General features: G+C 45.1%; 1 protein-coding gene across 1 annotated transcript in view; it reads right to left on the bottom strand.

Moving 5' to 3' along the window:
- Positions 1–27,284, bottom strand: part of LOC147881799 (uncharacterized) — a 58,940-nt gene that overhangs the window by 23,834 nt on the left and 7,822 nt on the right. The window contains exons 2-3 of the mRNA XM_087401455.1: positions 20,859–20,963; positions 12,564–16,528 (exon numbers count right to left, since the gene is read on the bottom strand). Coding sequence (XP_087257581.1) covers positions 12,564–16,528; positions 20,859–20,963 — 4,070 coding nt within the window. The remainder of the gene's footprint in view (positions 1–12,563; positions 16,529–20,858; positions 20,964–27,284) is intronic.

The following is a 27,284-nucleotide window of genomic DNA, read 5'->3' as shown; positions in this document are numbered from 1 at the left end:
GCGCCATGTGGTCGCCTCCTATTCTAGGTCCCTTGTGCTGGCTACTGCTTCGCCTTTTGCTGCTGCAGATCAATCCTAGCTCTGGGTACTTTCCATGGTCTTTGATGTGAGGTGCTGCCCATGTGGCAGCCCCCTCTCTTTCTTCTCTCTTGGGCACATCCTGCCCCAGGTCTCCCTCCCCCACGCTCTCCTCATTTGGGGGCTTACAGATGGGGAGGTGACCTTTCCAACATAGCATTATTGGGGGTTCTTTGTGCATGAGGATTCCGTACGAGAAGCATAAGTACGAGCTGTTTATCATATACAAGCTACTGGAAGGAGGTGTTGTAGATACATCATGTGTGGTTGATCTGTCGTACAAAGAACGACTGTGTGTATGAACAACTCTTGGTTGACACACAGCTACAACAAGTCAAAGCCTTCTTTCCCCTCTTTCAAAGAGTCTGTGTGTTCTTGTGTGTGTGTTCTGGTCAGATTGTGTGGGAGATTGACTTGTTATTTGTGTGCTTGGAACCTGGTTCATAAGCTCATCATCTACGAGCCCACATTGCAAAGGAGGACAAAGCCAAGATTCAAGCCAAGAAAGGACACAATGCACAACTGAAAAAGAAGAAAGGAGCACCAATTCAATTGAGGATCACTTGAAGATTACCCGAGCTGTCAAATCGTAGACAAATGTGAGGAAAATTTATGTTTTCTGCAACATGAATGACGTCCTTTGTAAGTGCATCAGGCATAGTACCAGAGTTTCCTTATCAACGTTCCTGCCAGTGATCCCAAGCAAATCTAATACAAACATGTTCTAGTTGTGCCCTCACAACAAGTGAACAGCCTAGAGTCTTCCATGCACCATGGTTTCAAGGTCTCTTTCAACCTGTCCTTCCGCCGCTGGTAAGGTCCGCAAGCAAATAACCAGCTTGAGCACAGAACCCTTGTGGCTGATCCACACAGATCTCCCAACCCAAGCATAACTCCACAACACTTGGACCATAAGCTCCCAATAGGCTCTCACATAGGTTACCCCCTCACGTCAGAACACTTTGTCCTTTTACAGTAGAAGTCCATGTCTCAACCATTGAGGCTTCAACGAGTCCACCATGTTCACCTCATGCATCTTGCTCCCCGGCTTTGGAGAAATACTAGAACTTCCCCTTCTGCCTTCCAAGAAGGCATACATCTCCCACTCTCTCATTAACTGAGAAACATGAAGACCAAAATGTGCCCACAGCATGCTATTAACAAAAATGAAACAATGCACATACCAAATAGTCATCCTACTTGTCTGCTTGCTCTAAAAGTAAAATATGCACCTCATGGAGGCACACTCGGCTTCCCTATGTAGGCCTGTACAACCCCATTCTGTGCCACCACAACAATCTGACCTTGAATCACTAGGTCCTTCCAAGGTATCCTCCCTCATGTCAATAATACTAGTCAATCACCTAGAAGAGTCCAAGTACTCAATGCTATCCTTCATCTTCACAAAGGTTTTTGACTCCTCTTCTGACCACATCTCAATGTCACAGATCCTTACTATGACACCTAGGTCTACATACCTTCCTAGGAACAACTGTACATGTCTCCAAGAAATCTCTTCACTACAACTATATTCTTTGACTCCTCTGATTCTGAGCTAGACTCCTTTTTCTTCAAATCCGGCTTTTTCTTTCCGCAGTCCTTTGCAAAATGCCTTGGCATATCACAGTAGAAGCAATTCGTCTTCTACTTTCTTTCCTTCTTAGTCTCACCATCTGAAGTGTCCTCATCATCCTCGGGTTTGTCTTTCTTGGGCTTGCCATTGCTAGGCTTACCCTTCCCCGTGCCTTTGCTTTGTCTTGAGCAATAAAGGCTTTGTTCTAACTAGATCCGCCTTCGCACTTCGTCTGCCAAGAATCCTGTTGTAGAAGCAATGGCACATGGTCCTCAAATGTCACTGGCGTTGTGCTTTGCTTTTGTAGCTCTTGGAAAGCATGGCTAGCCATCCTTACAGAATCCGTTCTTTGACCAACTATTGCTAGCTGATCCCACACCACCTTCATCTTAGTGATGTGCTCCTATACTGAATCTCCCTCATCCAGGCTCATGTCACAGAGCTTCGTTTCGAGGTCAAGAATCTTCACCTCGTACATGTCCCTCAAAGTGGTCCATGCACCAAAGGAAGTGTTCGCCTTCTGAATGTGATGGTGTACCGCAATGATGGCCAGGGCCTTTGCATCACGCGTTAGCCAATATCTCACTAAAACAGGATCTGCTGGTACCGTAACTGCTGCCGCAGCCGCAATGGTTGGAGTATAGTGGGCTATGGCATTAGCTCAACCCCTGCAATCTCCCATGTAAACCTCAACACCAAATGACTCTGGACCTTCATCTTCCACAAAGGATAATGTCTCCCATCCAACTTGCCCATCCCCCCAAACATGGCAACAGGATATCTCACGGCCATGACAATGAGATGAAAGAGATAGAGATAGAAATGTCACGCACCTACTTAAATCTAAGTCACCCTCCTTCTCGCAAGGGCACGATCCTTCACACATAGACACTTATCCCAGAGCTTGAATCCAGATTGTCCTTCCCAAGGAGCCCCCACCACTTTTCAACTTCCGTCAAGGCTCCGATACCATGTTAGAGAATTGAACAGAGGGTGTACGCACTGGAAGACTAACCCTAGATAGAATCAAAGAACCACATGTTGGGGAAGCTCATAGTTAGGACCCTAGCCCCAAGCTCCAAGCCTTGGAAACTCTTGCTACGACGGGGGCTTCTAAGGAACTTGCCCCACACAAGGGGATAGTAGTAGCAGTCTCACCAATGGATCTTCAACCCTCTTACAAAGAAAAGGTCACCACTCATGAGGAGCTTGATTAGAGCGTCGCGGCATCTCTAGACTCTCAGGCAGCCTAATTTTGGACACTTCCCAAGGCAAATACAAGTTCAAGAGGTAACCTTGTTGTATGTTGCCGCAGCTCACACACATTGGTTGGGCACCACTAGGGTAGTAGTCCAATGAGATGCTTACCTAGTTTTTCTCAGCATTGGATCAAGGTGGTCACTCCTAATGGAGTCCAAACAAGGATATGAGGGACGATGGGGGTCTTTGACTTAGTGGAGTGGTAGAGGATCAAACTCGTTGGCCACTTGGGGCGGAGCTAGACCGCTAACTGAGGTATGGGCAAGATCACTCTTGGTGGTTTCATTATGGGATGGCAAACCCTTGCGTGAGGTGCCTTGCGATCCAAGCAAGTGGTTCTCACCATCTATGGTTTGGTAGGTTTAGAGTAGGTAGCTTGAGGTGCCTTTCTTCACCTATACCACCTGCAACCAAGGTCCTTGCCACATTTTGGTCCCACCTTTGGACTAGCCTTCGCCTAAGGAAGATCTCTTATTTCTACTGGCTGGTAACCCATAGGACCATCGCTAGAGTAGATGGTTTCATAGATGATCGTTCATTGCCTATGGAACCGTCTGGTGGCACAAAGAATCTAGTAGTGCTCTCTCAGGATTATGGCCAAGATGTGATGGATCCAACGAATCTTCACCAGGGCAATGGCAGCTTGGCTGACAAAGGAGCAACATGCTTTCCCCATTGAGATGGTCTAAAGGCCTATACATTATAGATGGACAAAGTGACACGCACCAGGGCATTGAATACTCAGTCCCCCTCCCTCTCAACAACAACTTGAGTTCTCTCCAAAGGATGGCGTTAGGGAGACGGTCGCCAACATCGCTGCATTGAATATCTTGGCATTGCACTGCAATCTAGTGATGGGGAGCTGCACACTCCGCCTTAGCCACTCTCGTCAACATTTATCATGATACCAACTATACCCTATAAGCCACTTGGGAGCACGGTATGGAGAGTTCAAGGAAGGCCGCCAAAAGGCAGGAGCGTTTCTATAAGCCATGGCCTGCAAGTTTATGCTATCACAGATTAAGCAATGTGCTGGTTGTCTAGCCCTCCACCCTTGTTGACACCTGTTTCTAGGATACTTTGACAGTAAGCTGGGATCCAAGCCAGCTGTCTTTTCTGATTGGTCAAGCATCCCAAGGATTGTTGATTTGTATCAGTTTTTATAAAGGTTCCTAATAGACGGGGGCGAGGCGGGGGTGGAGTGTTGAGATTCCGCATCTCCAGGCGTGGCCAGCCGACCAGCCCCCATGCAGCAAGGGGGGCCAGAGGGGGTAGGCTGGCCGACCAGCTGGTCGGCCCAGTTGGCCTGACCGACCAGGCTGGTCGGTCCAGTCAAACTGGCCGACTCCCCCCCTTGGCCTGCCCTATAAAAGGGCCTCCTTCCCTTCATTTCCTCCATCACTTCTTGCAGCTCCTCAAGGCTCCAGCATACAGCCTGCTCCTGACCATCCCCTCAGAGCCCCCTCTCAGCTGCTCAGTTGGCTGCCCACACTCCCGCAGCAGATCTTGCCTCTTCAGGGCCCTTGCCTCCCCGCTCCAGGCCTCTGCCTCTTCGTTTCAGGCTTCTCCTGCCTCCGTGCTCTCAGGCTTCAGCTTTCTTGTGTTCCCCCCTTTTTCTCTGCTTCAGTTCAGCCTCTCCAGCAGCTCCTGTTTTCTATATTGATGAAGTTGAAGAAGTTTGTCCTCCACTGACTACAGAGCTTTCTTCTCCCCTCCCTTCTCCCCTCCCTATATATATATATTTTTTATTTTTGGTTACTCTCTGATCTGGGAACTTCTATATTGATGAAGTTAAAGAAGTTTGTCCTCCACTGACTACAGAGCTTTCTTCTCCCCTCCCTTCTCCCCTCCCTATATATATATATTTTTTATTTTTCATCCCGTACCCCGGGCTATCAATAGCATCATACCGTACTCCGGGCTATCAATAGCAGCCTACTGCTTCATCAAGAGCCTCTCCCCCCCTTCCTTCATCGCGCATCGGGTCGGCTCCCGTCTTCACCCGTACGACTTTATTCAGGGGTTTTTGGCAGAACTTATTGGCTCTTGATCTTTGGGTTCGATTGTTGAGATTGGCCCTGTTCTAGACCTTGATCTTTTCACCAGCCCCGTTCTCTTCAGCCCCTTGTTGCTGTCCATTCCCTGTTTTCAGTTATGGCTGATGAAACAAAGGATTCTACTCCGGATCTTCGCGTATCCCCTATGTCCAGTTTCTTTCAAGAGTCTGACAAGCCTGTACGTATTCCCACTCTTCCTACATTTCCAGATGCTCGGCAGTTAGATGGGACCAATTATTCTCTTTGGAAAATTCAGATGGCGTCTGTATTGGAATCTTATGATCTTGCTGAGTTTGTTGATCCCGGGATCCCTCGTCCGTCACCTGAGGAGGAGCCACATGCTTCTCTTATCTGGGATAAATTGAATGCTCGTGTACGCTCGTTCATCTTTCTCAATTGTCAACCAGGGGTTCTCAATCATATCAAGCATCTTACTTCTGCACGTGCTATTTGGGAATTTCTTGATGGCATGTATCTTCGCGTCACTCCCATGAAACGTATTTCCTTGGAAGTTCAGCTTCGTCGCCTCGATCCAACTACTTCTCCTTCCATACGGGACCACATCAACAAAATGCAGAGCATGCATCAGGACATCCTCCATGCAGGCAAGGCTATCTCCTCCGAAGATATGGCTATTACTCTCTTATCTCATGTTATTACTGACAGTCGATATGCAGCATTCTATTCTTCTCTTATTACCTCTGGCCGCCTCAGCACCATCACTTGGGAGGAACTTGTCCCCATGATGATGGATCAGGAGGAACAGTTCACTAAAACCTCTGATGGTTCTTCTGAGGCTCTTGTGGCCCATCGTCCCAAATCACGATCCAAGAATGCCCTGTCCTCTGCCAATAACTCATCTCCTTCAGATCCCTCCAGTGACCGTCCTGCTCCCAAAGGTAATTGCAATCACTGTGGCACTCCTGGCCATTATTGGCGCAATTGTCCATACCGCAAACACAAACGAGCTGACGCACCTCTGGCCGCTGCGGCTGATGCTTCCCTTACCCCTACTCCTGCATTTGTTCACCTTGAGCTCTTGAATTCGGTCCCCCTTCCTGCAGCAGAGTCATTGGCTCTCCATAGCTCCGATGCTCGTGAATGGATTGTTGATAGTGGGGCCTCTCGGCATATGACCCCCTCCTCCTCACTGCTCCAGGATCTCACTCCTCATTCTGGTCGTGTCTGCATCGGCGATAAGCACTCTATTCCTATTCATACAAAGGGCTCTCTTGATATTATTCCTGATGGCAAAGGGGGTAAACACTCTTCTCGTGTTCTTTATGTTCCGTCTCTCGGCTTTCATCTCCTTTCGGTTCATCAGATTTGTCAAAACAATATGAAAGTTGAGTTTGAAGCAGCCTCTGTCACCATCCGCGATCGTGCCACCGGACAGCCGGTTTGGACCGGCCATTCTACTAATGGTATCTACAAGCTTGTTGCCCTTCCCTCCCTTACAGGAACCTCTCTTGGCGACCTTTGGCATTATCGGTTTGGTCATTTACACATTGATGCTCTTCATCGTGCTTTCCGTGATCAGCTTGTCCTCGGCCTCCCTAACGTCGGCACTCGCCAAGGTCTCTGTCCCTCTTGCATATTGGGCAAACAACATCGCGAGCCGTTCGCTCATCATGCCTCTCGCCGTGCCACTATTCCGCTTGGTCTTGTTCACCTCGACCTATGTGGCCCTATGCAGATTATGTCCCTTGGGGGAGCCTCGTACTACATGCTCCTTGTTGATGATTTCAGTCGCTACTCTTGGATCTATTTTCTTTCCCACAAGGATCTGGCTTTCAGTCGTTTCCAGACCTGGCTAGCCATGGTGGAAAAAGAATCCAATCACTCCCTCAAAATTCTTCGTGCTGATAAAGGTGGTGAATTCACCTCTCTCGAGTTTGATCGGTTCTTGAGTAGTCATGGTGTCAAACGGGAATTTGCCAACACAGGTACCCCTTCTGATAATGGTGTGGTTGAACGTAAACATCGTACCGGTGTTGAAATGGCTCGGACCATGCTCACTCACAGTCAACTCCCTCAGTCTCTTTGGGCCGAGGCCATGATGACCGCCATCCATACTCTTAACCGCTCTCCGACATCAGCAGTCCCAAGCATGACCCCTTATCAAGCTTACTATGGATCTAAGCCCGATGTTTCCCATTTTCGAGTATTTGGCTGTGATGCTTATGTTCATATTCCTAAATCTGATCGTGGAAAGCTTGATCCTAAGTCCCACAAGCTCTTATTCGTAGGCTACAACTCCGTCTCCACTGGCTATCGCCTCTGTTCTTTTCGACGAGCAGGTCCTTCCGACATCCTCCGACTCTCCTCCTGTTCTTGGAGATCCGTCCGATGCCCCGGAGCCCTCTCTCCCTCCACCTGCCTCGTCCCCCGGTACATCACCTCCTATTCTCTCTCCTCCGCCGCCTCCTCCGGCTCCACCCTCGTCTGCTCCTCCTTTGGAACCCCGCTCGGTACGTGTTCCGCGATGGCTCATTGATACTCTCCGCTCCTCCGGTCTTGAGGATCCCTACTCCGAACCACCCCCTGATGATGGGCCTCGTCGCTCTCATCGCCATCTCCCACCGTCCTCTTCTGATCCCCTTCATGTCAATTATGCCCTTATGTCTCGCATCCTCGCCACTCGTGAGCCCACTACCGTTCCTCAGGCTCTGGCCCAGCCTCATTGGAAACAGGCTATGGAAGCGGAAATTCATGCTCTTCTTCGGAACCACACCTGGGACCTTGTCCCTCGTCCCTCACATCGTTCCGTCATTGGTGTCCGGTGGATTTTCAAAACAAAATACGCCTGATGGTTCTGTCGACAAGTATAAAGCTCGGCTGGTGGCTAAAGGCTATGCCCAACGACCCGGCATCGACTATGGGGAGACCTTTGCACCTACCGCCCGGATGAGCACCATCCGCACGATCCTCGCTCTTGCCGCCCACCATCAGTGGCCCATCTTTCAAATGGACGTCAAATCTGCATTTTTGAATGGTGATCTTCATGAAGAGGTATATGTGGATCAGCCGCCCGGCTTCATTGATTCTCGTTCTCCTTTCATGGTCTGTCGCCTTCGCAAGGCTCTCTACGGTCTCAAGCAAGCTCCTCGGGCCTGGAATCAGCGTATTGATACCTTCTTCTGCCGCCAAGGCCTTCTTCGCTCTCTGGCTGATCCCAATCTTTATCTTTTTCATGAAGGACAGCTTCATACCTTCATCATTCTTTATGTGGATGATTTAATCCTCACCGGGAGTCATACCAATCATATCCTTGCCATTAAAGTTGCTCTTCAAACTGAATTTGAGATGACGGATATGGGCCTTCTCCATTTTTTCTTGGGTCTTGAGATTTGGCAGACTAAGAGGGGGTATTTTGTCTCTCAGCAACGCTATGTTCAAGAGCTCCTCGAAACTTTCCACATGGCTGACTGTCGGCCCATCACCTCTCCCATGGATCCCAACGCTAAACTCTCTGCTTCTGGGTCCACTGCTTATCCTGATGCCTCCCTCTACCGCCAGCTTGTTGGATCTCTTCTTTGGCTACTTAACACTCGACTGGATCTCGGCTTCTCTGTCGGCACCCTCAGTACCTTCATGCAAACCCCTTCGCTTTCTCATTGGCAAGCTGCTCGACGTCTCCTCCGCTATCTTCAGGGGACCTCTACTTTCGGGCTCTTTTATGCTGCCGGTGGTTCCTCTCCTTCCCCGCTCACTCTCCGAGGTTGGAGTGACTCCGATTGGGCTGGCGACCCCGATTCTCGCCGCTCTACCACGGGCTATGTTTTCTCCTTTGGCTCTGCGGCTATCTCCTGGTCCAGTAAACGCCAACCCACGGTCGCCCTATCTTCCACCGAGGCTGAGTATCGGGCTATGTGTAGTGCCACCTGTGAGGCTGTGTGGCTTCGGCGCCTTCTTCTCGATTGTGGTTTTCATCAATCCACTTCTACCACACTTTTTTGTGACAATCAAAGCTGTATTGCCCTTGCTCGCAATCCGGTTTTTCATGCTCGGACAAAACACATTGAAATTCAGTACCACTACACGCGAGAGAAGGTTCTTGACGGTACCATTGTGCTCCTCTTCAGCACCACTTCCGACAACGTCGCCGACATATTTACCAAATCTGTTTCTCCTCCCCTTCTCCAACGTCATACCAGCTCTCTGGGTCTTGTGCCACACCCTGGAGCTGAGAGGGGGTGTTGAGATTCCGCATCTCCAGGCGTGGCCAGCCGACCAGCCCCCATGCAGCAAGGGGGGCCAGAGGGGGTAGGCTGGCCGACCAGCTGGTCGGCCCAGTTGGCCTGACCGACCAGGCTGGTCGGTCCAGTCAAACTGGCCGACTCCCCCCCTTGGCCTGCCCTATAAAAGGGCCTCCTTCCCTTCATTTCCTCCATCACTTCTTGCAGCTCCTCAAGGCTCCAGCATACAGCCTGCTCCTGACCATCCCCTCAGAGCCCCCTCTCAGCTGCTCAGTTGGCTGCCCACACTCCCGCAGCAGATCTTGCCTCTTCAGGGCCCTTGCCTCCCCGCTCCAGGCCTCTGCCTCTTCGTTTCAGGCTTCTCCTGCCTCCGTGCTCTCAGGCTTCAGCTTTCTTGTGTTCCCCCCTTTTTCTCTGCTTCAGTTCAGCCTCTCCAGCAGCTCCTGTTTTCTATCTTATTCAAGATATCTTGTATTTCAGTTGCTGCCCTGGTTTAAGGGCTGATTTACAGCAGATCAGTGGTGGTACATTTTGTTATCTCTAGTGTTCTCTGTGTGGCTCTATAATTTCAGTTTGTTTGCATCTTCCGCTGCCATTTTAATATGGAGGGGGGGGGATTGTTTTGGGTGGGCACAAACTGAATGGCCTTCTAGAAGTATGTTTCCACCTAAGTTTACTACTTCAAGGAAATGATACCAGGCTTTTTACTATCTCAAGTTTTATGCTTGCTTGAAGGTACTAAAACCTCATGATGGTCTCTCTAATATGCTAAATCATGGAAATAATAAAAACAATTGCAATGTTAATGGGAACATGTCATCATCTGACATTGTTACCATTATCTCTCCATGGAACATACATGCAGCCTCAAGGCCCCAGTGCTGAAGTAGGCAGTCAATTTACTCCTCGTATTTGTGATGAGATTGCCAAAAGAGCTCCATAAACAAAGAGGGAATAAGCATGCTCAAAAATCCTCGGCTTCCTTGGTCACCATCTAGCAGGATATCATCTACACCCTCCGCTCTACCTAGGAGCATGGGACCCCAGGCTCTAGGGCGACTGTTGCGAGGCGCGATCGATTCTGCAAGGCTTGGCTTGCAGGAGTTTTTTACACTTTCACTCCATGAGGGATTTGCTGGTTGTATAGTCCCCCCACTTGGCTATTAGCCCCAGTACCAGAGATCCCCTAGGCAGTGAGCTGGGTTTCTCTGGAACAGGCCGGTTTTTCCTTTCAGCCTTTTTCGGTTTTTTCCATACTCAGCAGGGCTGCTGTTTTGTATGAAGTCTTTCAAGCATTAATAGAAGATTCTTTTCTTTGGGGGAAAAAAAGCATGCTCAAAAAGGAATTTAATGCAATCCACTTTAGCATTTCACTGTGTGCACAGTAATCCTCCTATCATAATATAGACAGAAAAATATATCAGCCGGTGCATCATTAATACCAAGAAAACCATTTTCCTTCTTATAAGAGACAACTGACCTTCACAACTCCATGCAATGACTTTATCAGTATACAGTTTTTCATCTGCAACACAGCTTTTGAGTTTTATGTTCCTTTCTCGGCTGCTTCTTGTGTTGAATGCTGTCCAATAATCTATAGATCCCTTAATATATTTCGATCAGGCATTGCTCCTGCCTCTCCACAATAGATAACACGATAGGGATTGCATATTCAACAAGGTGCTACATGTCTATCATAACTCCTCATATAAGCATAAACCAGAATAGACTTGAGGGTGGGGGGGGTCGGGCAGGGGGGCGGGGTTTGTGGTGGGCGCAACTTGAATGGCCTTCTAGAAGTATGTTTCCACCTGAGTTTACTACTTCAAGGCAATGATACCAGGCTTTTTACAATCTCAAGTTTTCTGCTTGCTTGAAGGTACTAAAAACCTCACCATGGTCTCTGTAATATGCTATATCATGGAAATAATAAAAACAATTGCAATGTTAGATCCTGAAATGGTTGGGGAACATGTCATCATCTGACATTGGTACCATTATCTCTCTATGGAACATACATGCAGCCTCAAGGCCAATGCTGAAGTAGGCAGAGTATTTCAGCGATTCTCTGCTCCAAAAGACATACAGCATATTCAAATGCAGTGAGCTAGGTGAGCCCCTTCTGGACAGCGATGCCAAACCATAAGGTACTACCAACAACATTACTGGATATTCAACTTGATATGCTGGCTAGCAGCAGTGATTTGTGGTTGATCATTCTATGATCCAAGGGTTTGGATAATCAATCATTGTCATTTGCAAAATATGCAGCTTGCAGACAAATATTATGCAAAATTGGCATGCCGGGGGGGGGCGGGGGGGATGGGGGACCCAAAAAGATGGCAGTCAGCCAGCTAGGTGCTTATATGAGTGCTAAAGGCCCACATTAACACCAACTGCCAGAACCACAGCAGGAGAATGACAAAATGAGGAGGGGTGTCATATTTGTTTGCAACCGTGCAGTAAGACAGGTCGACACATGTGTCAACGTTTCATCAATGGTAAGGCATTACTGCAGTCAATGTCAAAGCTGTTGGTAAGCCAGGACTCTAAGAAGCTGATGAAGAGGCAACCCAGCTTGCTGGCATGCCAGCCTTGCTTCTGTTTGACCAGACCAGTGTGTGTAAGGTCACTCCCTCCCCAGCATGGCAATACCTTGAGATATTTCTTTATCTTTCAAATACAATACACAACACTTTGATACACTAAGGAATATTCCCTTGAGGAAAATTTTGCTACAACAGTGCAGTATGGGAGGTTGACACAAGTGTCAGCGTTTCATCAATGGTAAGGCATTATTGCAGTCAATGTCAAAGCTGTCGGTAAGACAGCACTCTAGGAAGCTGATGAAGAGGTAGCCTAGCTAGCTGCTGACATGGCAGACTTGCTACTGTTGACCAGACCAGTGTGAATAAGGTCACTCCCTCCCAAGCATGACAATACCTTGAGATATTTCTTTATCTTTCAAATACAATACACCAACACTTTGATACAAGCAGAAACTAGGGCCTATTCCCTTGAAGCACATACCTCACTAATACACTTCTGTATCCAGATGAACACCTGCAAACTAAATGAAAGGTGCAAAATTTTTCATTCAAGAAACCTTAAATGATTCGGAACCGCAAACGACACACCCAGAACTTTATTCCTCACCTTTGCAACCTTCCAAATTTTCAACACAATCACAAGTTCATAAGCATCAACTCAATCACATACAGAAAACTACCTAATATGACACCCAACTTACTCAACACATGCTGATGTAAATTATTCTATCAACATGTGCTCTAACCAGTAACATGATCTCCAAATACGTACGCATCTTACTGCATGATATGTAGGAGTGAGCTTATGGATTACAGAATTTCAAAGCCACAAAGTAAAGTTACACACCTGCTCACTCCAGCATCCCATTGCCGTCCATGTTCTGTCAATCCCCTCGACCACCCTTGCTCCTGCTGCAAGGGGCTTAGACTGCCTCCTGCTGGATCTACCCAGTTTTCAATGCCTTTTCCAGAACCGCTTCCAATCTTAGAAAGCCTGTTTACAGGACTTTGATACCCCTGAACTCCAGGGTCACCTCTGGCCCAGTCTCTCCCAATATATGGGGGAAACAAGTCATCTTGATCTGTTGTTGTCAATCTTGACCGATCATTATCCATCCAGTCTTTCCCAAATTTGACCAATGCTGAAGTTGTCCCTGTGCCTTTTGCAGCTTCTTTCACAGCATTAACAGCAAGAGCCACTTCTGCTGCTCTGGCCCTTTTTTCTGCTTCGTCTACTTTCATCTTCAGGTCAAGAATAAATCGGTCCAATTCCTCTAGATGTGAAGCATGGACCTTCACAAAATCACCCCTTGCTGAAAACTTTGCAGTCTCCATTGTTGCTTCTCTATCCAGCTCAGCGCTGCTATCATCCCCTTCCCTGCCAGTGTAATGCTTCAATGCCCATTGCAACTCTCTTACTGCTCCCTGCAGTATGGACATAGCATCAGCAGTGTCAGCCCTTTCAGCATCTAAAAGCTTGAGTAATTCTTCTTTGTCCCTCAAAAGCAATTCCTCCCTTTGACCCGAATCAAAATCCCTCTGTATCCCAACTATACTGCGCTGTTTTTGGCCTTCCTTCATTTGCTCACGCTCATGCACCCAAGAACCAGAGTCACGCTCCAGCCGTGCCCTTTGCAGCTCTTTCTCCTTGGCACTCAGCTCTTCTTTGAGACTCTGAATGGCCTGCATCGCTTCTGCTATCTGCTTGTCAAAACTAGCAATCTTTTCCATGGCATCTTGCCATTCAATATCTCGTCTGTCAAGGCAAATATCATCAATTTGTGCATTCATAGGAGCAAGGTTCGTATCAGACACCTGTTCACCATGTTTCCAAGGGAGGTCAAAATTGCCATTAGCAGCAAATTCCAGTTCTCGTTGCCTGCGAACCAACCTCTGTTTAGATGCTGCACCTTTTCCGTTTTCCCAATTGCTAACACTCCCTCCAGCAACATTAAGCTCTTCATCCGTCCTTGATCTTGCATCCTCAGCTTCTGATTCAAAACCATGAATCTCACGCTTAAGTATTACAATTTGCTGCTCCTTCTCATCCAGGTCTCTTCTGAGCTCTTGCATTTCACATGACATGGCTTCAATATCCTTTTCCCATTGAGCTTCCTTATCCTTTATTTCTTTCATCAAATTCCTCGTTGAAGCAAAGTGTAGATCCATAGCCTCTTCCCTCTCTTTCCTCTCTTTTTCCATTTCCTTTTGAATGAGCTTCATCTGATCTTTGAGCTTTTGTGTACTAATTTCAATCTCAGTTTCTTTAGCACTTAACAGACTCTTCAAGTTTTCCACTTCATCTGTCTTTGACATTAAAAGCGATTCCATCTGTTTTCGCTCCCATTCCATTTGGCTTTCCTTTGCTTTGATTTGACCTTTCAGATCTTCCATCAGACTTAGCGCATCTGTCACTTTTGTCTCCAGCTCCTTTCTTTCATCTTTCAATTGCTCTGTTCCAATCCTCACTTCCATCCTTTCTCTTTCCAATGTCTCTTGCCCTCGCCTTATTTCCCTAGCAAGCCTTCCAATTTCTTTTGCTAGGTCCATTGCTAACTGTTCAGCATCAACAACATAGACTCCATCCTCTCCCCATCTCTCCTTAATAGCCACACTTTCCTTGGAGCAGCTAATTTCCAAGTCACTTTCACCTGTGCACCAATCTGCATTATCATCAAGACTTGCATAGCCTTTTCTAGCCTTTGACCTCAATCCTTTCAAATCGCCCTTTCTGTTTCTAACCAGCTCTCTTTTAATATCAACGAGCTGCCTCTTGCTTGAAGATATAGTATCCACAAGCTTCTTTTGAAGAGACCTTAATAGATAGAGCTCCTCTTCCTTGACATCCAGAAGGCATGCCCATTCTTTGGTCTGCTCCTCCATCCATTGTTCCCTATCCACCATTATGGCCTGTACTTTCTCTCTCTCCTCCTCCCAATCCTTCCTGTAAGCATCAATCTCAAGCTCCCACATTGCCTTTTCCTTCATAAAAGTTGCATTTTTCCGATTCCAAGATATTTCTTGACTCTCAAGCCTGGCCTCCAGGTTCCTCACCTTTTCAACCAAGTTCCTCTCCTTTTCTCGCCATATTGTTTCAATCTGTTTCTCAGCCTCCCTAACCTTCGTCATGGAAAGATTAAACTTCTCCTCAAGCTTATCCCTTTCATCCTCCAAGAGATTGCGCTGAGCTTTCCACCTCTCCACAAGTTCCCACTCAATCATTTGCTGACATTTTGAAGGGCTCTCTATTTCTGACCTTTCACCTTGTATCCTTTCCAAATCCCTGAGAAGCTCAGAAAGCAAAAGTTCAAATTTTGTTCCTCCTGCTGATGCCATTGTCTTCAATTGAAATGCCTTTGGTGCAAATTCAGCCAGAAAGCCTTCAATGTTCTTTAATCTTTGACAGACCTTGTTGTGAACTGAACTTTCCTCCCTCCAAAAGGCCAGGACCTTGTCAACCTCAAGCCCATAGTGTCTTCTCCTCTCTCTCTCCAAGCTTATGATTGATTCCTTTTCCTTAAGTGTATCTCGTATGCTGCTTAACTCCTTCTCAAGCCCATAAATTTGATCTTCTAGTTGCTGCTCAATGTCATTCCACCTTCGATGTTCATTGCAAACAGCATCTTCCAAATCTTCTAATGCTTTGCGATCTTGCTCAGCTTTGTCTTCAGCTGAGCAAAGCATTTCCCGAAGGGCTGCAAGCATGCTTTCTCCAGAGTGATCAAGCAGCTCCTGATGTCTCATTTTCACAGAGGCTAACATTTTCTCCTCTTCTGTCTGGAATGCATCCACAAGTCCAGAGGCCTGATTGCCTTGGCCTCTCGCGGATTGTAACTGCATGTTACAAATTAAATCATCAATCTCATCTTGTTTTTTTTGTAATGCAAACTCCTTCTCAGCATTTGCTATCCGAATTTCTTCTTCCAGAGATTCAACCTTGCTTCTCAGCAATTCTACTTCTTCCTCAAGCTGCACTTCTTGTCTTTCTCTCTCCCATTCTCTCTCACGCCTTTCCAAATCCATGAATTCGCCTTCAGCTCTGAACCTCAAGCACATGTCTTCAACCATGCCTTCAAACGCAACCTCCTCTTCCACCTTAGAAACTAAATGTTCTATCCTCTCCTTGCTAAGAGTTTGCTCCACCTCTTTTTCCCTTATGGCAAGGTTTTCTATCTGTCTCCACAACATTCTCACCAAGCTTGAATCTGTTCTAATATCCTGGTCTTGTGGTCTCAAGGAAACTTCTTTCACCTCTAGATGTTCATCTCTAGGTGCAGCTAGATCTTCTACTTCCTGCTTCTCTACACTGCCTGAAAACTTCCCAGAGTTACCAGCTGATTCTCGGATTTCAGCAGTTGGACAACCAAGGCCATTACCTGATTGTGCTTGCTGGAGATTGTTGCAATCCTGCATTTCATTTTGAAACATAGCTTTTTCTGGAGCATGTTCTTCTTCCGAGTCCTTTCCCTCAACAACATCTTCTGGGTTCTGTACATCAGTGGTAAGTTGAGGAATGCAAGCTTCTGAGCAAGCACTAAGAATAAGATCTCCTGCACTCTCATCTCTAGGATTCTCATCTCTGGGATGCTCGAGCATCTGTTTACTGCACACTGGTTCACCCTGCTGTTCCTGAGCCTCCAGTTTCCATTCAAAAATAATATTTTGCGCTCCAGTCATATTTAAATCCTGGAACTCTGGAAAATCTAACGCATCTTCCAGCTCTTGTAAGTTGTCACTTTCACTTGCAGAGTCCTGGAACTCTGGCAAATCCAACGCATCTTCAAGCTCTTGTAAGTTGTCACTTGCAGAGTCCTGGAAAAAAGGGGAAATGAAAATTTTGGAAATTTCGATATTAGATCTGTATCAGACGTTATGCATTTAGAAACTCATAAACAGTATATATAGCACAGCAAAATGAAAAGAGCTTTTGCTGAAGCCCCTGAGGTTTCTTGCGGGTTCATTCAGCGTCCAACCATCTCCCACTAGAGGGCAATACTGGGGCAGTAACCTCAGAGTTAGAGAGGCAGCCAGCCACAGCTTCCACAGAGCGCATTACATGAGCATGGTCTTCATGTGCATGCAGCCTGGATGAAGCATGTGAAAGACTTCATTTGAGAGAGGGTACAGGTTGGTGCGGGGGTGTGGGGGGAGGGGGCATTGTAGCCCCCATGCTTGTGGTCATGTAGGCACTGTTTCATTCGCTGCTTGTTCGCCGAGTTCACTTCAGTTCATTTACACTTCTCCATGCTTGTGGTCATGTAGGCACTGTTTCATTCGCTGCTTGTTCACCGAGTTCACTTCAGTTCATTTACACTTCTCCAGTCAATTTCAAGCGCCACATACAATACACACGGATAGAATCAGTAGTCCTCTACATGCTTGTTGCAATGTAGTGGCATAATGTTTCAATAATTTCAGGATGTTCAAAAAAGAGCAGGGTCAGGAATCTTTCTACTTTTTATGAAGATGGAAAAGCTGGTCTTAGAACCAGACTGAGCACATACGTAGGCCATTTTGAAAGCCTATTCCAGTTTGCAGGCTTAGAAGAGGTCAAGAAAATTCATACCATAATCATTGAGATTTCCAAGATTCTCATTGGCATGTAAATATATTGTCCAGCATCGTGGTTGTCCAACAGATTGCCAAAGCAAGGATAGCTGACATCGGTTTAAGGGGGCACTCTTAAGCTTGTTCCACAAATGCAAAAGGAGCAGATAGGAGCCCTAGAGGTTGCTCAGAACTTACTTTTGACTCCCCTGAACCACTGTCAGTTAAGGTGGTGTTTCATATGCATCCACTAATGCTCAGAATTTACTTTACGAGTCTGAGGTAGAAAATCGGACTCCACATAGCTTTCTTAGGTATAATCACCCTTGGAAAATCTAGTGTGCACATTGCAATTACCCTATCGGCAAGGACCAAGATGAAAATTATATACCAGATTTGGTTCCCTAGAGAGACAAAGGGGTAGACACTTGATAAAACCATATATGGTGTAGCCATGTCTCTTGATAAGCAGGATCTTGCCATTTTCTGCATCATTTTCAATACCAAAATGAGAGCTAGAACTATGTATGTTGGCTCTTCCACCTGTTCTACCTTACTGTCTTTTGTTAATCCAGGATGGGGACTTAATTATTCTTGATTTCTCAGCCACATGATGGTTCTTTGGTTTTTCTTTCTAGGATTGGAGCTTGCCTATGGTGGCTCTCCCATGTAAAAAATACATTTATACACTTATTGGCTGTAACATCAGTTTGAACACATGATAGTTGGCATAAGGCAAACGCAAAAAAGCCTGTGACATCCTTCTATCTTGTTATCAAGCCTTCTTACCACTGTAATTTTACATTACAAAACTTAACATGACTACTTCAGTTACGCTAAAGTTAACGTCAACAACACAATATTGGTACCCATTATATTATATAACAAGATATTCCAGATCTTTATTCACACAAAATGGTATAACTTTACACTATGATGTCCGTTCTCTAAGCTTAAAATCACAATGGCTTCTACTTTTCAAGAGCTTTCAAACGAGTACTCATCTTGTATAGTTTTGATTTAGTTTTGACCCTCAAAAATACTTAACAAAAATCATTAGGTAAAATAACATTCTCACTGTCCTCAATTAAGTTTAATCCTTATTTTCTATGTTTCAACTAGTATCCTTTCACAAAAGGTCCTTAAAGTACCTATTTCCTGGGGGGTGAATTTTCAAGCATCTCTAACATGTCGTTAAGAGATTTAACATAACTGGACTCCCCTTTAAATACACACTTCCGTTAAATCCTTAACTAATCCTTCTTAACTGGTAGTGGGAACAGGAGTATAGGACTCCTTAGGAGCATGCTTCTGCAAGAATCGCCGGAATTTGCAAAGGTCAACCATGGTAAAGATTGGCGCAGCCAAACCCTTGATTGTGTATACAACAGGACCCTTGCATCCCTCGTGCAGCTCCAAAATTCAAATGCTAAAGCACCTTACTAAAGGTCGAAGTAATGTCCAGTGCATAATTTTTAATGCAACCATCAGAGTGGTTTAACAGGCCAAAAAATATATGTGATATAAGATAACCCTGAATCGGTGTTACCATAGCAGCATGCGTGACTTGTAAGCCCCATTAGATAGTAGACCCTGTAGAAAGAGTGGTGCAGATGCTTGGGAAACCCATTATGGCTCAACATACTGAGCATGGACAAAAAGATGCCTTCTGTTTTAATGCAATTGACACAAACAGTCAAACTGATCTAAGGAATAGAACCGCAGTTTACCTAGCAAAAAAACATCTGTGATTTTGAACACCTCATCCTTTTACCCTGAATCCGTGTACTGTGTAACCGTAGCAACATGCCCGACTTGTAAACTCACTAGATAGTAGACTTTATAGAAACAATGGCTCAGGTGCTTGGGAAACCTTAAGCCTGCATAGCCATTTCTCTTTGCAAGTACAATTTTGGCATTGCCTACATTTTTTAGGGATACTTTGGCAAAAATGCCACACGATAATTTTTTGGCTCTGTTCTTTATGATTGAGCCTTGCCTATGGTGGCTCTCTCATGTAGCATGCATTCTTCCATTTCTTAGACATTAAATCTCCAGGCCTGCTAAGTGTCAGTAGCTATTAGCTTTCCTATTGAGCTGTCTAATCCGAAAAAGTGCTCGTGCAGGGACAGCAATACACGGAGAAACATTCAGTGAGTAGTACGAGAGGCAGCAAGCGCACTAAACTTTTCTTGTCAGCGGGTCAGTATCAATCGGACATTACCATGGGATCTCTCGCCTGTATGACTGTCCCGAGTCTCCCGGAATATGTCACATAAGCAAACTGTCTTCAAAAATTGACTTCCAGTCGAACCCTTTGAAAGTTTACATAATTAATGCTAGTGAATTAGCTGCAAAACTCTTATGGATATCATTTGTTATGCGCCAATGGCATACGCCAACACTTTCAGCAAAAATCATGGATAACCATCTCCTGTTGTTTTGGTATGTCTACTCTGACAAATGGCCAGCAATCCGGCCGATACTTGCATAAGGACCGCCGATAGGGAGACCTCTCCTGTCCCTTTACTCTGTCAACCCCGTGTCTCTGGTTCAGAATTTAGTAAAAGATTGCAGTGTCTATATGCCTGCGCACATGTACTAGGTCCCACTTTTAGAAATGAGCTATTCAATACCCTCCGCACTGGAGGTGATAAGTGCTAAATTTCAAAGTAAGTGATGCTCGCCGCAGCGTTTCTTGTAAAGTCGACAAGATCTGTTGCGGAGCTGACGTTACGATCTTAGATTTTGGGCAAGCATCCGTCGAAATTATGCTCGCGTAGCCCGTCTCAAATTGAGTGTGAACAGAGCTGAAGCCGTAGTGGTAGAAGATGAAATGTCCGACGGCCGCCGACCATAAGACTACACAAGAGAGCTGCGAAGGGGTACCAAAAAAAATGCTACTCTTCTCTATACGAGCAACTAGATTCTTCCATCATAAAGCATAGTCCTCTGATGAGGACGGCACAATCGAACGCTCAGCTTGCTCAATTCTGCGGGATAGCCATCGCAACGCAAAAGCCAGTGCTTCGGGAGGAAGCGAGCGTGGCAGGCATGGAACCTGTGAAAATTCGCCGAATAACGTCAATTCTGAGCGCAACGGTTGCCGACTAGTAGAATTACGATAACGCGGATAGCTGATCAACCAAGTTTTTAAGTGTTTATATCTATCAGTCGCATTCCTGAGGGACAGAATTGAGCGCCGTCATGCACATTTAGCAAGCAAGCTCGCATTTATTGCGTCTTTCAACACCAAAAAAACGCAGGAGATTCCGGCATTTTACAGACTCCCTCTGCGAGCCCGGTAACGAGCGCACCTCTGAGTTTCTGCGTTGGGAATGAAAGGAGAATTGCAGTGCGGAGAGGCAAAGTGTGATGGGGAACGACATGCGAAGGCGTCGAGAAGAAAAAGGGAGCGAAAGGCGACGGAGAAGGATGACAGGCACAAACTTTGTTTGGTGAAATCTTACACACACAGAGAGAGAAGTTTGGCTAAGGCGGAGCAGGAATGCGTGGCTTTGGCAGAGCAGCTGCTGGAGCTGCTGCTGTGGAGACTTCAATCAATCGAGAGAGAGAGAGAGAGAGAGACTCTGACCTGTGGAAGCAGCTCCATCGCCAGCATCTTCACAAGCTTGTTTGGAGCTTCGCCATAGCTGGCTATGGCGGAGAAGCAGACAACGAAGACGAAGCGACAGAGATCCTCCCAGAAAAACCAAGAGCCATTTCAATGGCGAGCACTAAGAGGCTCCTTACACAAATCACATTTTTACCTCCCTTAATCATCCCTTACTTTTGCTTAATCCCTTGATTGCCTTCCTTAATCATAATCATTATCCAATCTTTTTCTTCTTCTTTTGGGATCAACCTGCCGGATAATATTAAATGGGGTTTCCGTCCCAAAAAAAAAGACCCATTACAAAAATGAGGGCAAAAAAATGGGGCACACCCCTAGGTCTACGCTGAGACAGCCCAGTCATCGGATGACATAGGAGGGGTTGGAGGCCTGGAAGGTGATGCGAGTTACTCACTCTGCGCAGTATGTGCTGGAGAGAGGTGACTGGTGGTAGGTAGTATCAATGAAGTTGATCTACGGGAAGCTAATGGAAAGAAGGGTAATAGGTCACTTAATCCGGTGTGCGCTCTTTGTGGGAAAGCGGTGGAATCTGGTTGTTATCTCATACATCAGAAATCAGCTCGTGATAATCCCAGCCGGCTTCAGAGAGCTTATGTTATTGAATGATATTGGGAAAACCAATCCTCTTTGACTCTCACTCGAGAAGTCCCCCATCCCTTCTCTGAAGAAACTCATCGAGGGTGCCTACTCTGAAGAAAACTAACTCGACCACCACTCCCATGCCGCATCATGACCCACACAGGGACACTTGTCCTAGACAAGTGTCCCAACCATCTCCCATCTATAGAGCTACCCTCCCATGGGATTAAGGATTAAGGATTATTATGAGATGATTAAGCTTCCCCCCCCCGGTTTGCTAGCCCATGTCCCATGATACCCTAGGCAGTGAGCTGGGTTCTCAGGATGCAAGCTAGTCTACACCAGACTTAAGGGGTTTTTCTAGTCGGCACCTTCGAGACAACTGACTTGTATGGTTTTGTTTTCAAGCATTAATAGAAAGCTCTTTTCTTGTGTTTTTTTTTTATCATCACATAATCTCTAGGGTAACTCCCATAATAATCCTCTCTTGGTGAGCAAACTTCTTAGTTACACGAGTGACTCTTATGTTGGATGTGTTGAGCTCAATCCCTAGGAATGACCCCATGGGGGCCCTGCCTTGTGGCCCAACATTAAAAAAAATTATTCTTCTTCTTCTTTACCTCATCACTTAATCAGCAACTTGGTGCATATCTTAAGGAAACTCTACGACACCCAAGTAAAATTTTGGAAATGGCTGATAGTTTGGCCAAGCACATACGAAGGGTAGTTACACACCGGAGGTGTGCCCACCTAGCTAGCCAAAAAGAAATATTTTTGATGCCACGTGTATATGCAACTTTGCCCTCCACCAACTTAAAAATAGCAGTCTGGGTAGGTGGAGTTTAGGTGTGTAACCAACCTAACCAACAAGGATTCACTAGAAAATGTATCAGTTTGACAATTAGATGTAAAAGAGCCAATATCATTATGAGAGTGGCTTCTAGTCCTATGGATTGTATAGTGTATCAAATCATGTTTTGCTCTTCTTGTTACCTCTAGCTATCACACCTTGTCAAAAGAGACCACCAAATTACATAGCAAACTTGTGCCCACTATGAAGAGCTACACACCCATGGCCTACACTACAATGTAGCAAATGCAACCCTCAAAGGAGTATTGCATGACTAAATTAGCAAGACAAGTGCTTATTAAAGCAATCCTCCTTGCTACTAAATACAACACTCACTAGTAGTAGACTTTCGACCTGGCTAGTATACAGACTTCACAACTCCCAATAGACATACTTCTAGTAAAGACCATAGAGTTTATGACCCCCACTGCCTTGATAAAGGGCCACAAAGCCGCAAGAAACCCTACAAGTTTTGTATCCTTGTTGCCTTCCACTTGAGAGAAAACACTACTGTAAGATTAGTAATCCAAACCGCACATTCAACCCTCCTTGTGCCCTCCTCTGAGTCACACTAGCTACTAAGCACTCTGAAAATAGATGTCTTAACCATTTGGGACAAATAGGATCAATGTACTTAACCTCCCTCAAATAGGGAGCCAATTGTCCATTATCTTCCAAAGAAGGAACCTCCTTTTTTCAATCAGACACCCCCTCCAAATTTCAATAAATCTATTCTTCCACCACTCTCTTGATGTATAAAGGATATATGTATGCATATGGATATGGAGTGGTATAATGTATGATGATGTGGCATCTTGAAAGTATAGGTCTAAAGAGCCCTTTGTTCTCTCTTCGGTAGAAGAGTGTAATGGAGATGTAATTTTGTTTCTCTCCCCTGTAAGGCCAGAGATGGTTTCATGAGCATTGTGTATTGGCATCTTCCCCTTTCCATCTTTATTGTGGTATCAGAGCCAGTTAGAAAAAGACCTAAAGTTAGCATTGGAAGGAGAAAAGCTTGGTGTTGCTGAATGCTTGTAGGATTTTAGAGGAAGCTTCAAAAGAAGAGTGTGAAGAAAAGATTCGAATGGGTAGCAAGATTTGAGAAGACAACAAGAAGTGTAGCTAGAGCTCTCTTAATGACAGAGTTTAGCTTGTGAAAGACTCTTACGAAGATAGAAATAAAAAAATACCAGCAAAACTAAATCACTATTGCTCACAAGCCTAGAGGAGACAGAGTATCGATTGGACTTTGATGCTTAGCAATTTGAAGAATGCAAATGCAACAAATGTGAAAAAGAGGAGCCAAAGCCAAGAGAGAGTTGTGGCTAACTAGAACTCGGAGAAGAAGACCTGCTATCAAGAAGGTAGTTGTAGTAGAAACAAACAAGAGACTTCTGATCTAAAATTTTAGAAGGAAGGAGAAGACTATCGATGAGCAAATTAGACGACTGGAGCTCTTGCAACATGTTATGACTGTGAGTGGAGAGGTATCCAAATGATTGAACCACAATCGTGTGAGATCTAGGTTTTAGGACATCCAGTTCTCTGTTCAAAAGGGAAGCATGAAGGATACACCAAGCTTCATCTCTCAACTGCAAGGAGTATTAATGGGTCGCTATGGTTGCTCCTAGGTGCAAACAATGGAAATTCTAAGCTATGCTACATCCAACAGCACCCCTTTCGACAGAGAATCAGAGATATTGAAGCTGTGTTGTGTCAAATGCTTCAATGCTCCGCTGCAACCATCGAAAATCGATGCAAGCTCATGTGGTCCAAGAGTGTCATGCCAATGGCTTCCAGAGTTGCATCAATGTGAATCCTCAAGAGAAGAGAAGGGAGAGGGAGGGTAAAAGGGACGAGAGAAGGAGGGGGAGAAGGGAGTGGAGAGGGAATGCATGAAGCAAGAAGGGGTTAAGGGGGGGAGAGGCATTCACAAAGGCAAGAGCAAGAGAAACATAGACAACACTTCTTGAAAGAGAAGGAGATCTTCTATTTCTCAAACCTGCATACATACAACTGAAGACCAAAAGTCAAACTTTCTAGCTTTCATACATAGCTCCTTTTGAAGGGAGGGCCAACCCTACTCCTCCTCACCACTCTCCCTATTTCTCATGTTACAAGCACTTGGACCATGTTCCAAGGCGGAATTCCATCCTCATCATATCCTTTCCTCTGCTCTATGTCTTGGGGTTAACATGTCCCCGTTCCTGAAGTTGATCTAGCCTTGGATCAAGTGGTTCGGAGTAGCCCTATAGTCTGCATAGATTGGATGCGGGGTTGGCGGTCAAGATAGTCAGATATATAAGAGATCCAATGAGTTGCCGATAGTACCTGTCATTGACTGTAGGATTTTCTAGAGTTTCAAACTCTGTTCCATGGGAGTGGCTGCAATCTTGCAATCTGCCATATGAGACTTCTTTAGGAGACTATCCACATACTTTTGTTGGCTCATGAAGGTACTATCTGAGTCTCTCCAAAACTCAATTCCAAGACAATAATACATAAGTCCAAGATCTTTCATGTCGAACTTTGCATATAAGTCTTGTTTTAGCTTGCGGATGAAGCTATCATTGCTTCCTATCACAATGAGATCATCCACGTACAAAAGTGCAATAGTGATGTCTTCCCCTTGAACTTTGTAGTAGAGAGTATGATCTGTATTGGACTTCATATATCATAGATTAGCAAAATACTTGTCGATTTTGCTATACCAACTTCTGGTTGCTTGCTTTCTTGAGATGGCAAACTTGACGCTCTTTCCTTGGTTCAGCATACCCTACTAGTTGCTGCATGTAGACTTCCTCAACTAAGTAACCATTGGGAAAAGCATTCTTGATATATAGCCGGTACACATTCCATCTGTTGAGTGTCTCTAGTGATATCAAAAATCTTATGGAATCCATCTTTACTAATGGAGCATAAGTCTCATCATAGTCTTGACCATATTATTGTGCAAGTCCTTTTGCAGCGAGTTGAGCTTTGTAGCTTTCAATTCTTCCATTTGGATTCTAGTTCACTTTGTAAACCCATTTGTTTGCAATGGCGGCCTTTCCTGGTGGAAGGTCACATAATTCCAAGTGTTGCTTTTGTACAAAGCTTCCATTTCTTCATTCATAGCAGTTTGCCATTCTGGCTTGTCAACTGCATCTTCGAAGTACATTGGCTCTTCTATGGCCTTGATGGTAGTCATAAGAGCATAATTGGTGGTTTCAATCTAAATTGCTTTGCCTTTCTTAGCAGATTTCAATCTGGCTGGTGGTCTTCTTTCTTTGGTAGACTTCCTGAGTTGCTGCTTTGCAAGAGGGTTCTCTAGCAAGTCCCATTCTTCCTTTTGCATTCTTCTAAGGTGTATTTGCACATGTGAACTGTCTTCGAATGCCATATGCTGAAGACATATATTCACCTCCTCTGTCTGATCTCATGACTTTGATCTGTTTGCCTATTTGGTTTTCTACCATGGCTTTAAATTCTTGAAATCTAGAAAATAATTCAGATTTCTCTTTTAAAAAGTAGACCCAACAATATCTGTTGTAGTCATTGATGAAAGTCAATTAGTATAGTGAGCCATTGATGTTGTGGCCCATGGGTCTAGGCATAACCCCATACATATGTATGTATCAAGTCAAGAATACCTCTTGATCGAGACATGCTTCTGCCAAAATTTGTTCTCTTTCATTTATTGACGCAACATACTTCGCAAAATTTTCCTAGAAATTGAAGTTTCGGAATTCCAATTACCATATTTTGGTTTCTCAGTTGCATCAAGCTTTTGAAGTTGACATGTCCATATCTCTTGTACTATACGGAAGAAAGTGGCATCGATTGCTACTAAGCTAACATGGCATACAAATTTGGTGTTGAAGGTATCATTTTGAATAAGCGTCCTTCCTTGACTGCCTTTCCTACCAGCTAATAGTCTCTAATCGTGCATTCATCTCCATCAAAGATGACTCAATAGTTATGTTTTGACTGACAAGAGGTTCTTGCTGAGCTCTAGAGCAGAGAGTACATCTTTCACCAATCCTTTCATACCAGTGAAATTGTTCATAGGGACAATGCCTTTCCCTTGATCTGGATTTGGTGTGTTATCTACCATGTAGATAAGATTCTTTTGTCCTTCTAATGGTTTCATCTCTGTGAACCATTCCTAATGTTGTGTCATATGCGATGATGCATGTACCATGGATCTTAATCTGCTGGAACTGCACATACATATTCTGAGGTTCATTGGCATAATGACTTTGACTTGAATGTCCACCGCGATGATTTCCTCTTCCATGGAAATTCCCTCGATTGCTGCTAGATTGACCTCCTTGGTCACACTGCTTCTTGCAGCAATCTCCAAACTTATGGTACTTGCACTAAATGTTTGACACGTTGGTGGATGCATTCCGTGTTCCTTGAAATCTTCCTCTGTTGGAATGATTTCCTCTTAAATGTTGATGTTGCTGCTCTGTTGTTGCGGACGTTGATGCTAATGCTAACTTTGATGCTAATTTTGATGATGATGACCACTTCTATGAGATTCTCTACCTCTACCTTTTCCTCTCCCTTTACCTCTGTTTGAGGCTATGAATGCTTGATCATTAGAATGACCTTTGCGTGCTTGAAGCATGAGTCTGAAGTTCTTTACCAAGTAACATTGATTGTAACTTTTCCAATGTTGGAATTTGCCATTGAATGGAAATACTCTGGACTAGATTCTCATATCCCTCTCCTAGTCCATTCAGGATGCCTTGAACTATTTCTACGGGATTCATAGTCTCTCCTGCTGCTGCTGTGAGTTGATTGTTGTAATCCTTGATTTTGAGTACGTAAGCATGACCAATTTCATTGCTATTGTGAAAACTCTGATTTATATAGTTTCTCAGTGCGAGAATCCTGGATGTGTTCTTGGACTCGTAAAGAGCTGTGAACATATCCCATGCTTCTTTCGATGTCTTCACTATGTTGATCTG

This window comes from Dipteris shenzhenensis, chromosome 30 (genome assembly GCF_047967505.1).
Source record: "Dipteris shenzhenensis isolate YYH24624 ecotype China chromosome 30, Dip_SZ_1.0, whole genome shotgun sequence".
Lineage (NCBI taxonomy): Eukaryota > Viridiplantae > Streptophyta > Polypodiopsida > Gleicheniales > Dipteridaceae > Dipteris > Dipteris shenzhenensis.
This window is presented reverse-complemented; position numbering and strand designations above follow the sequence as displayed.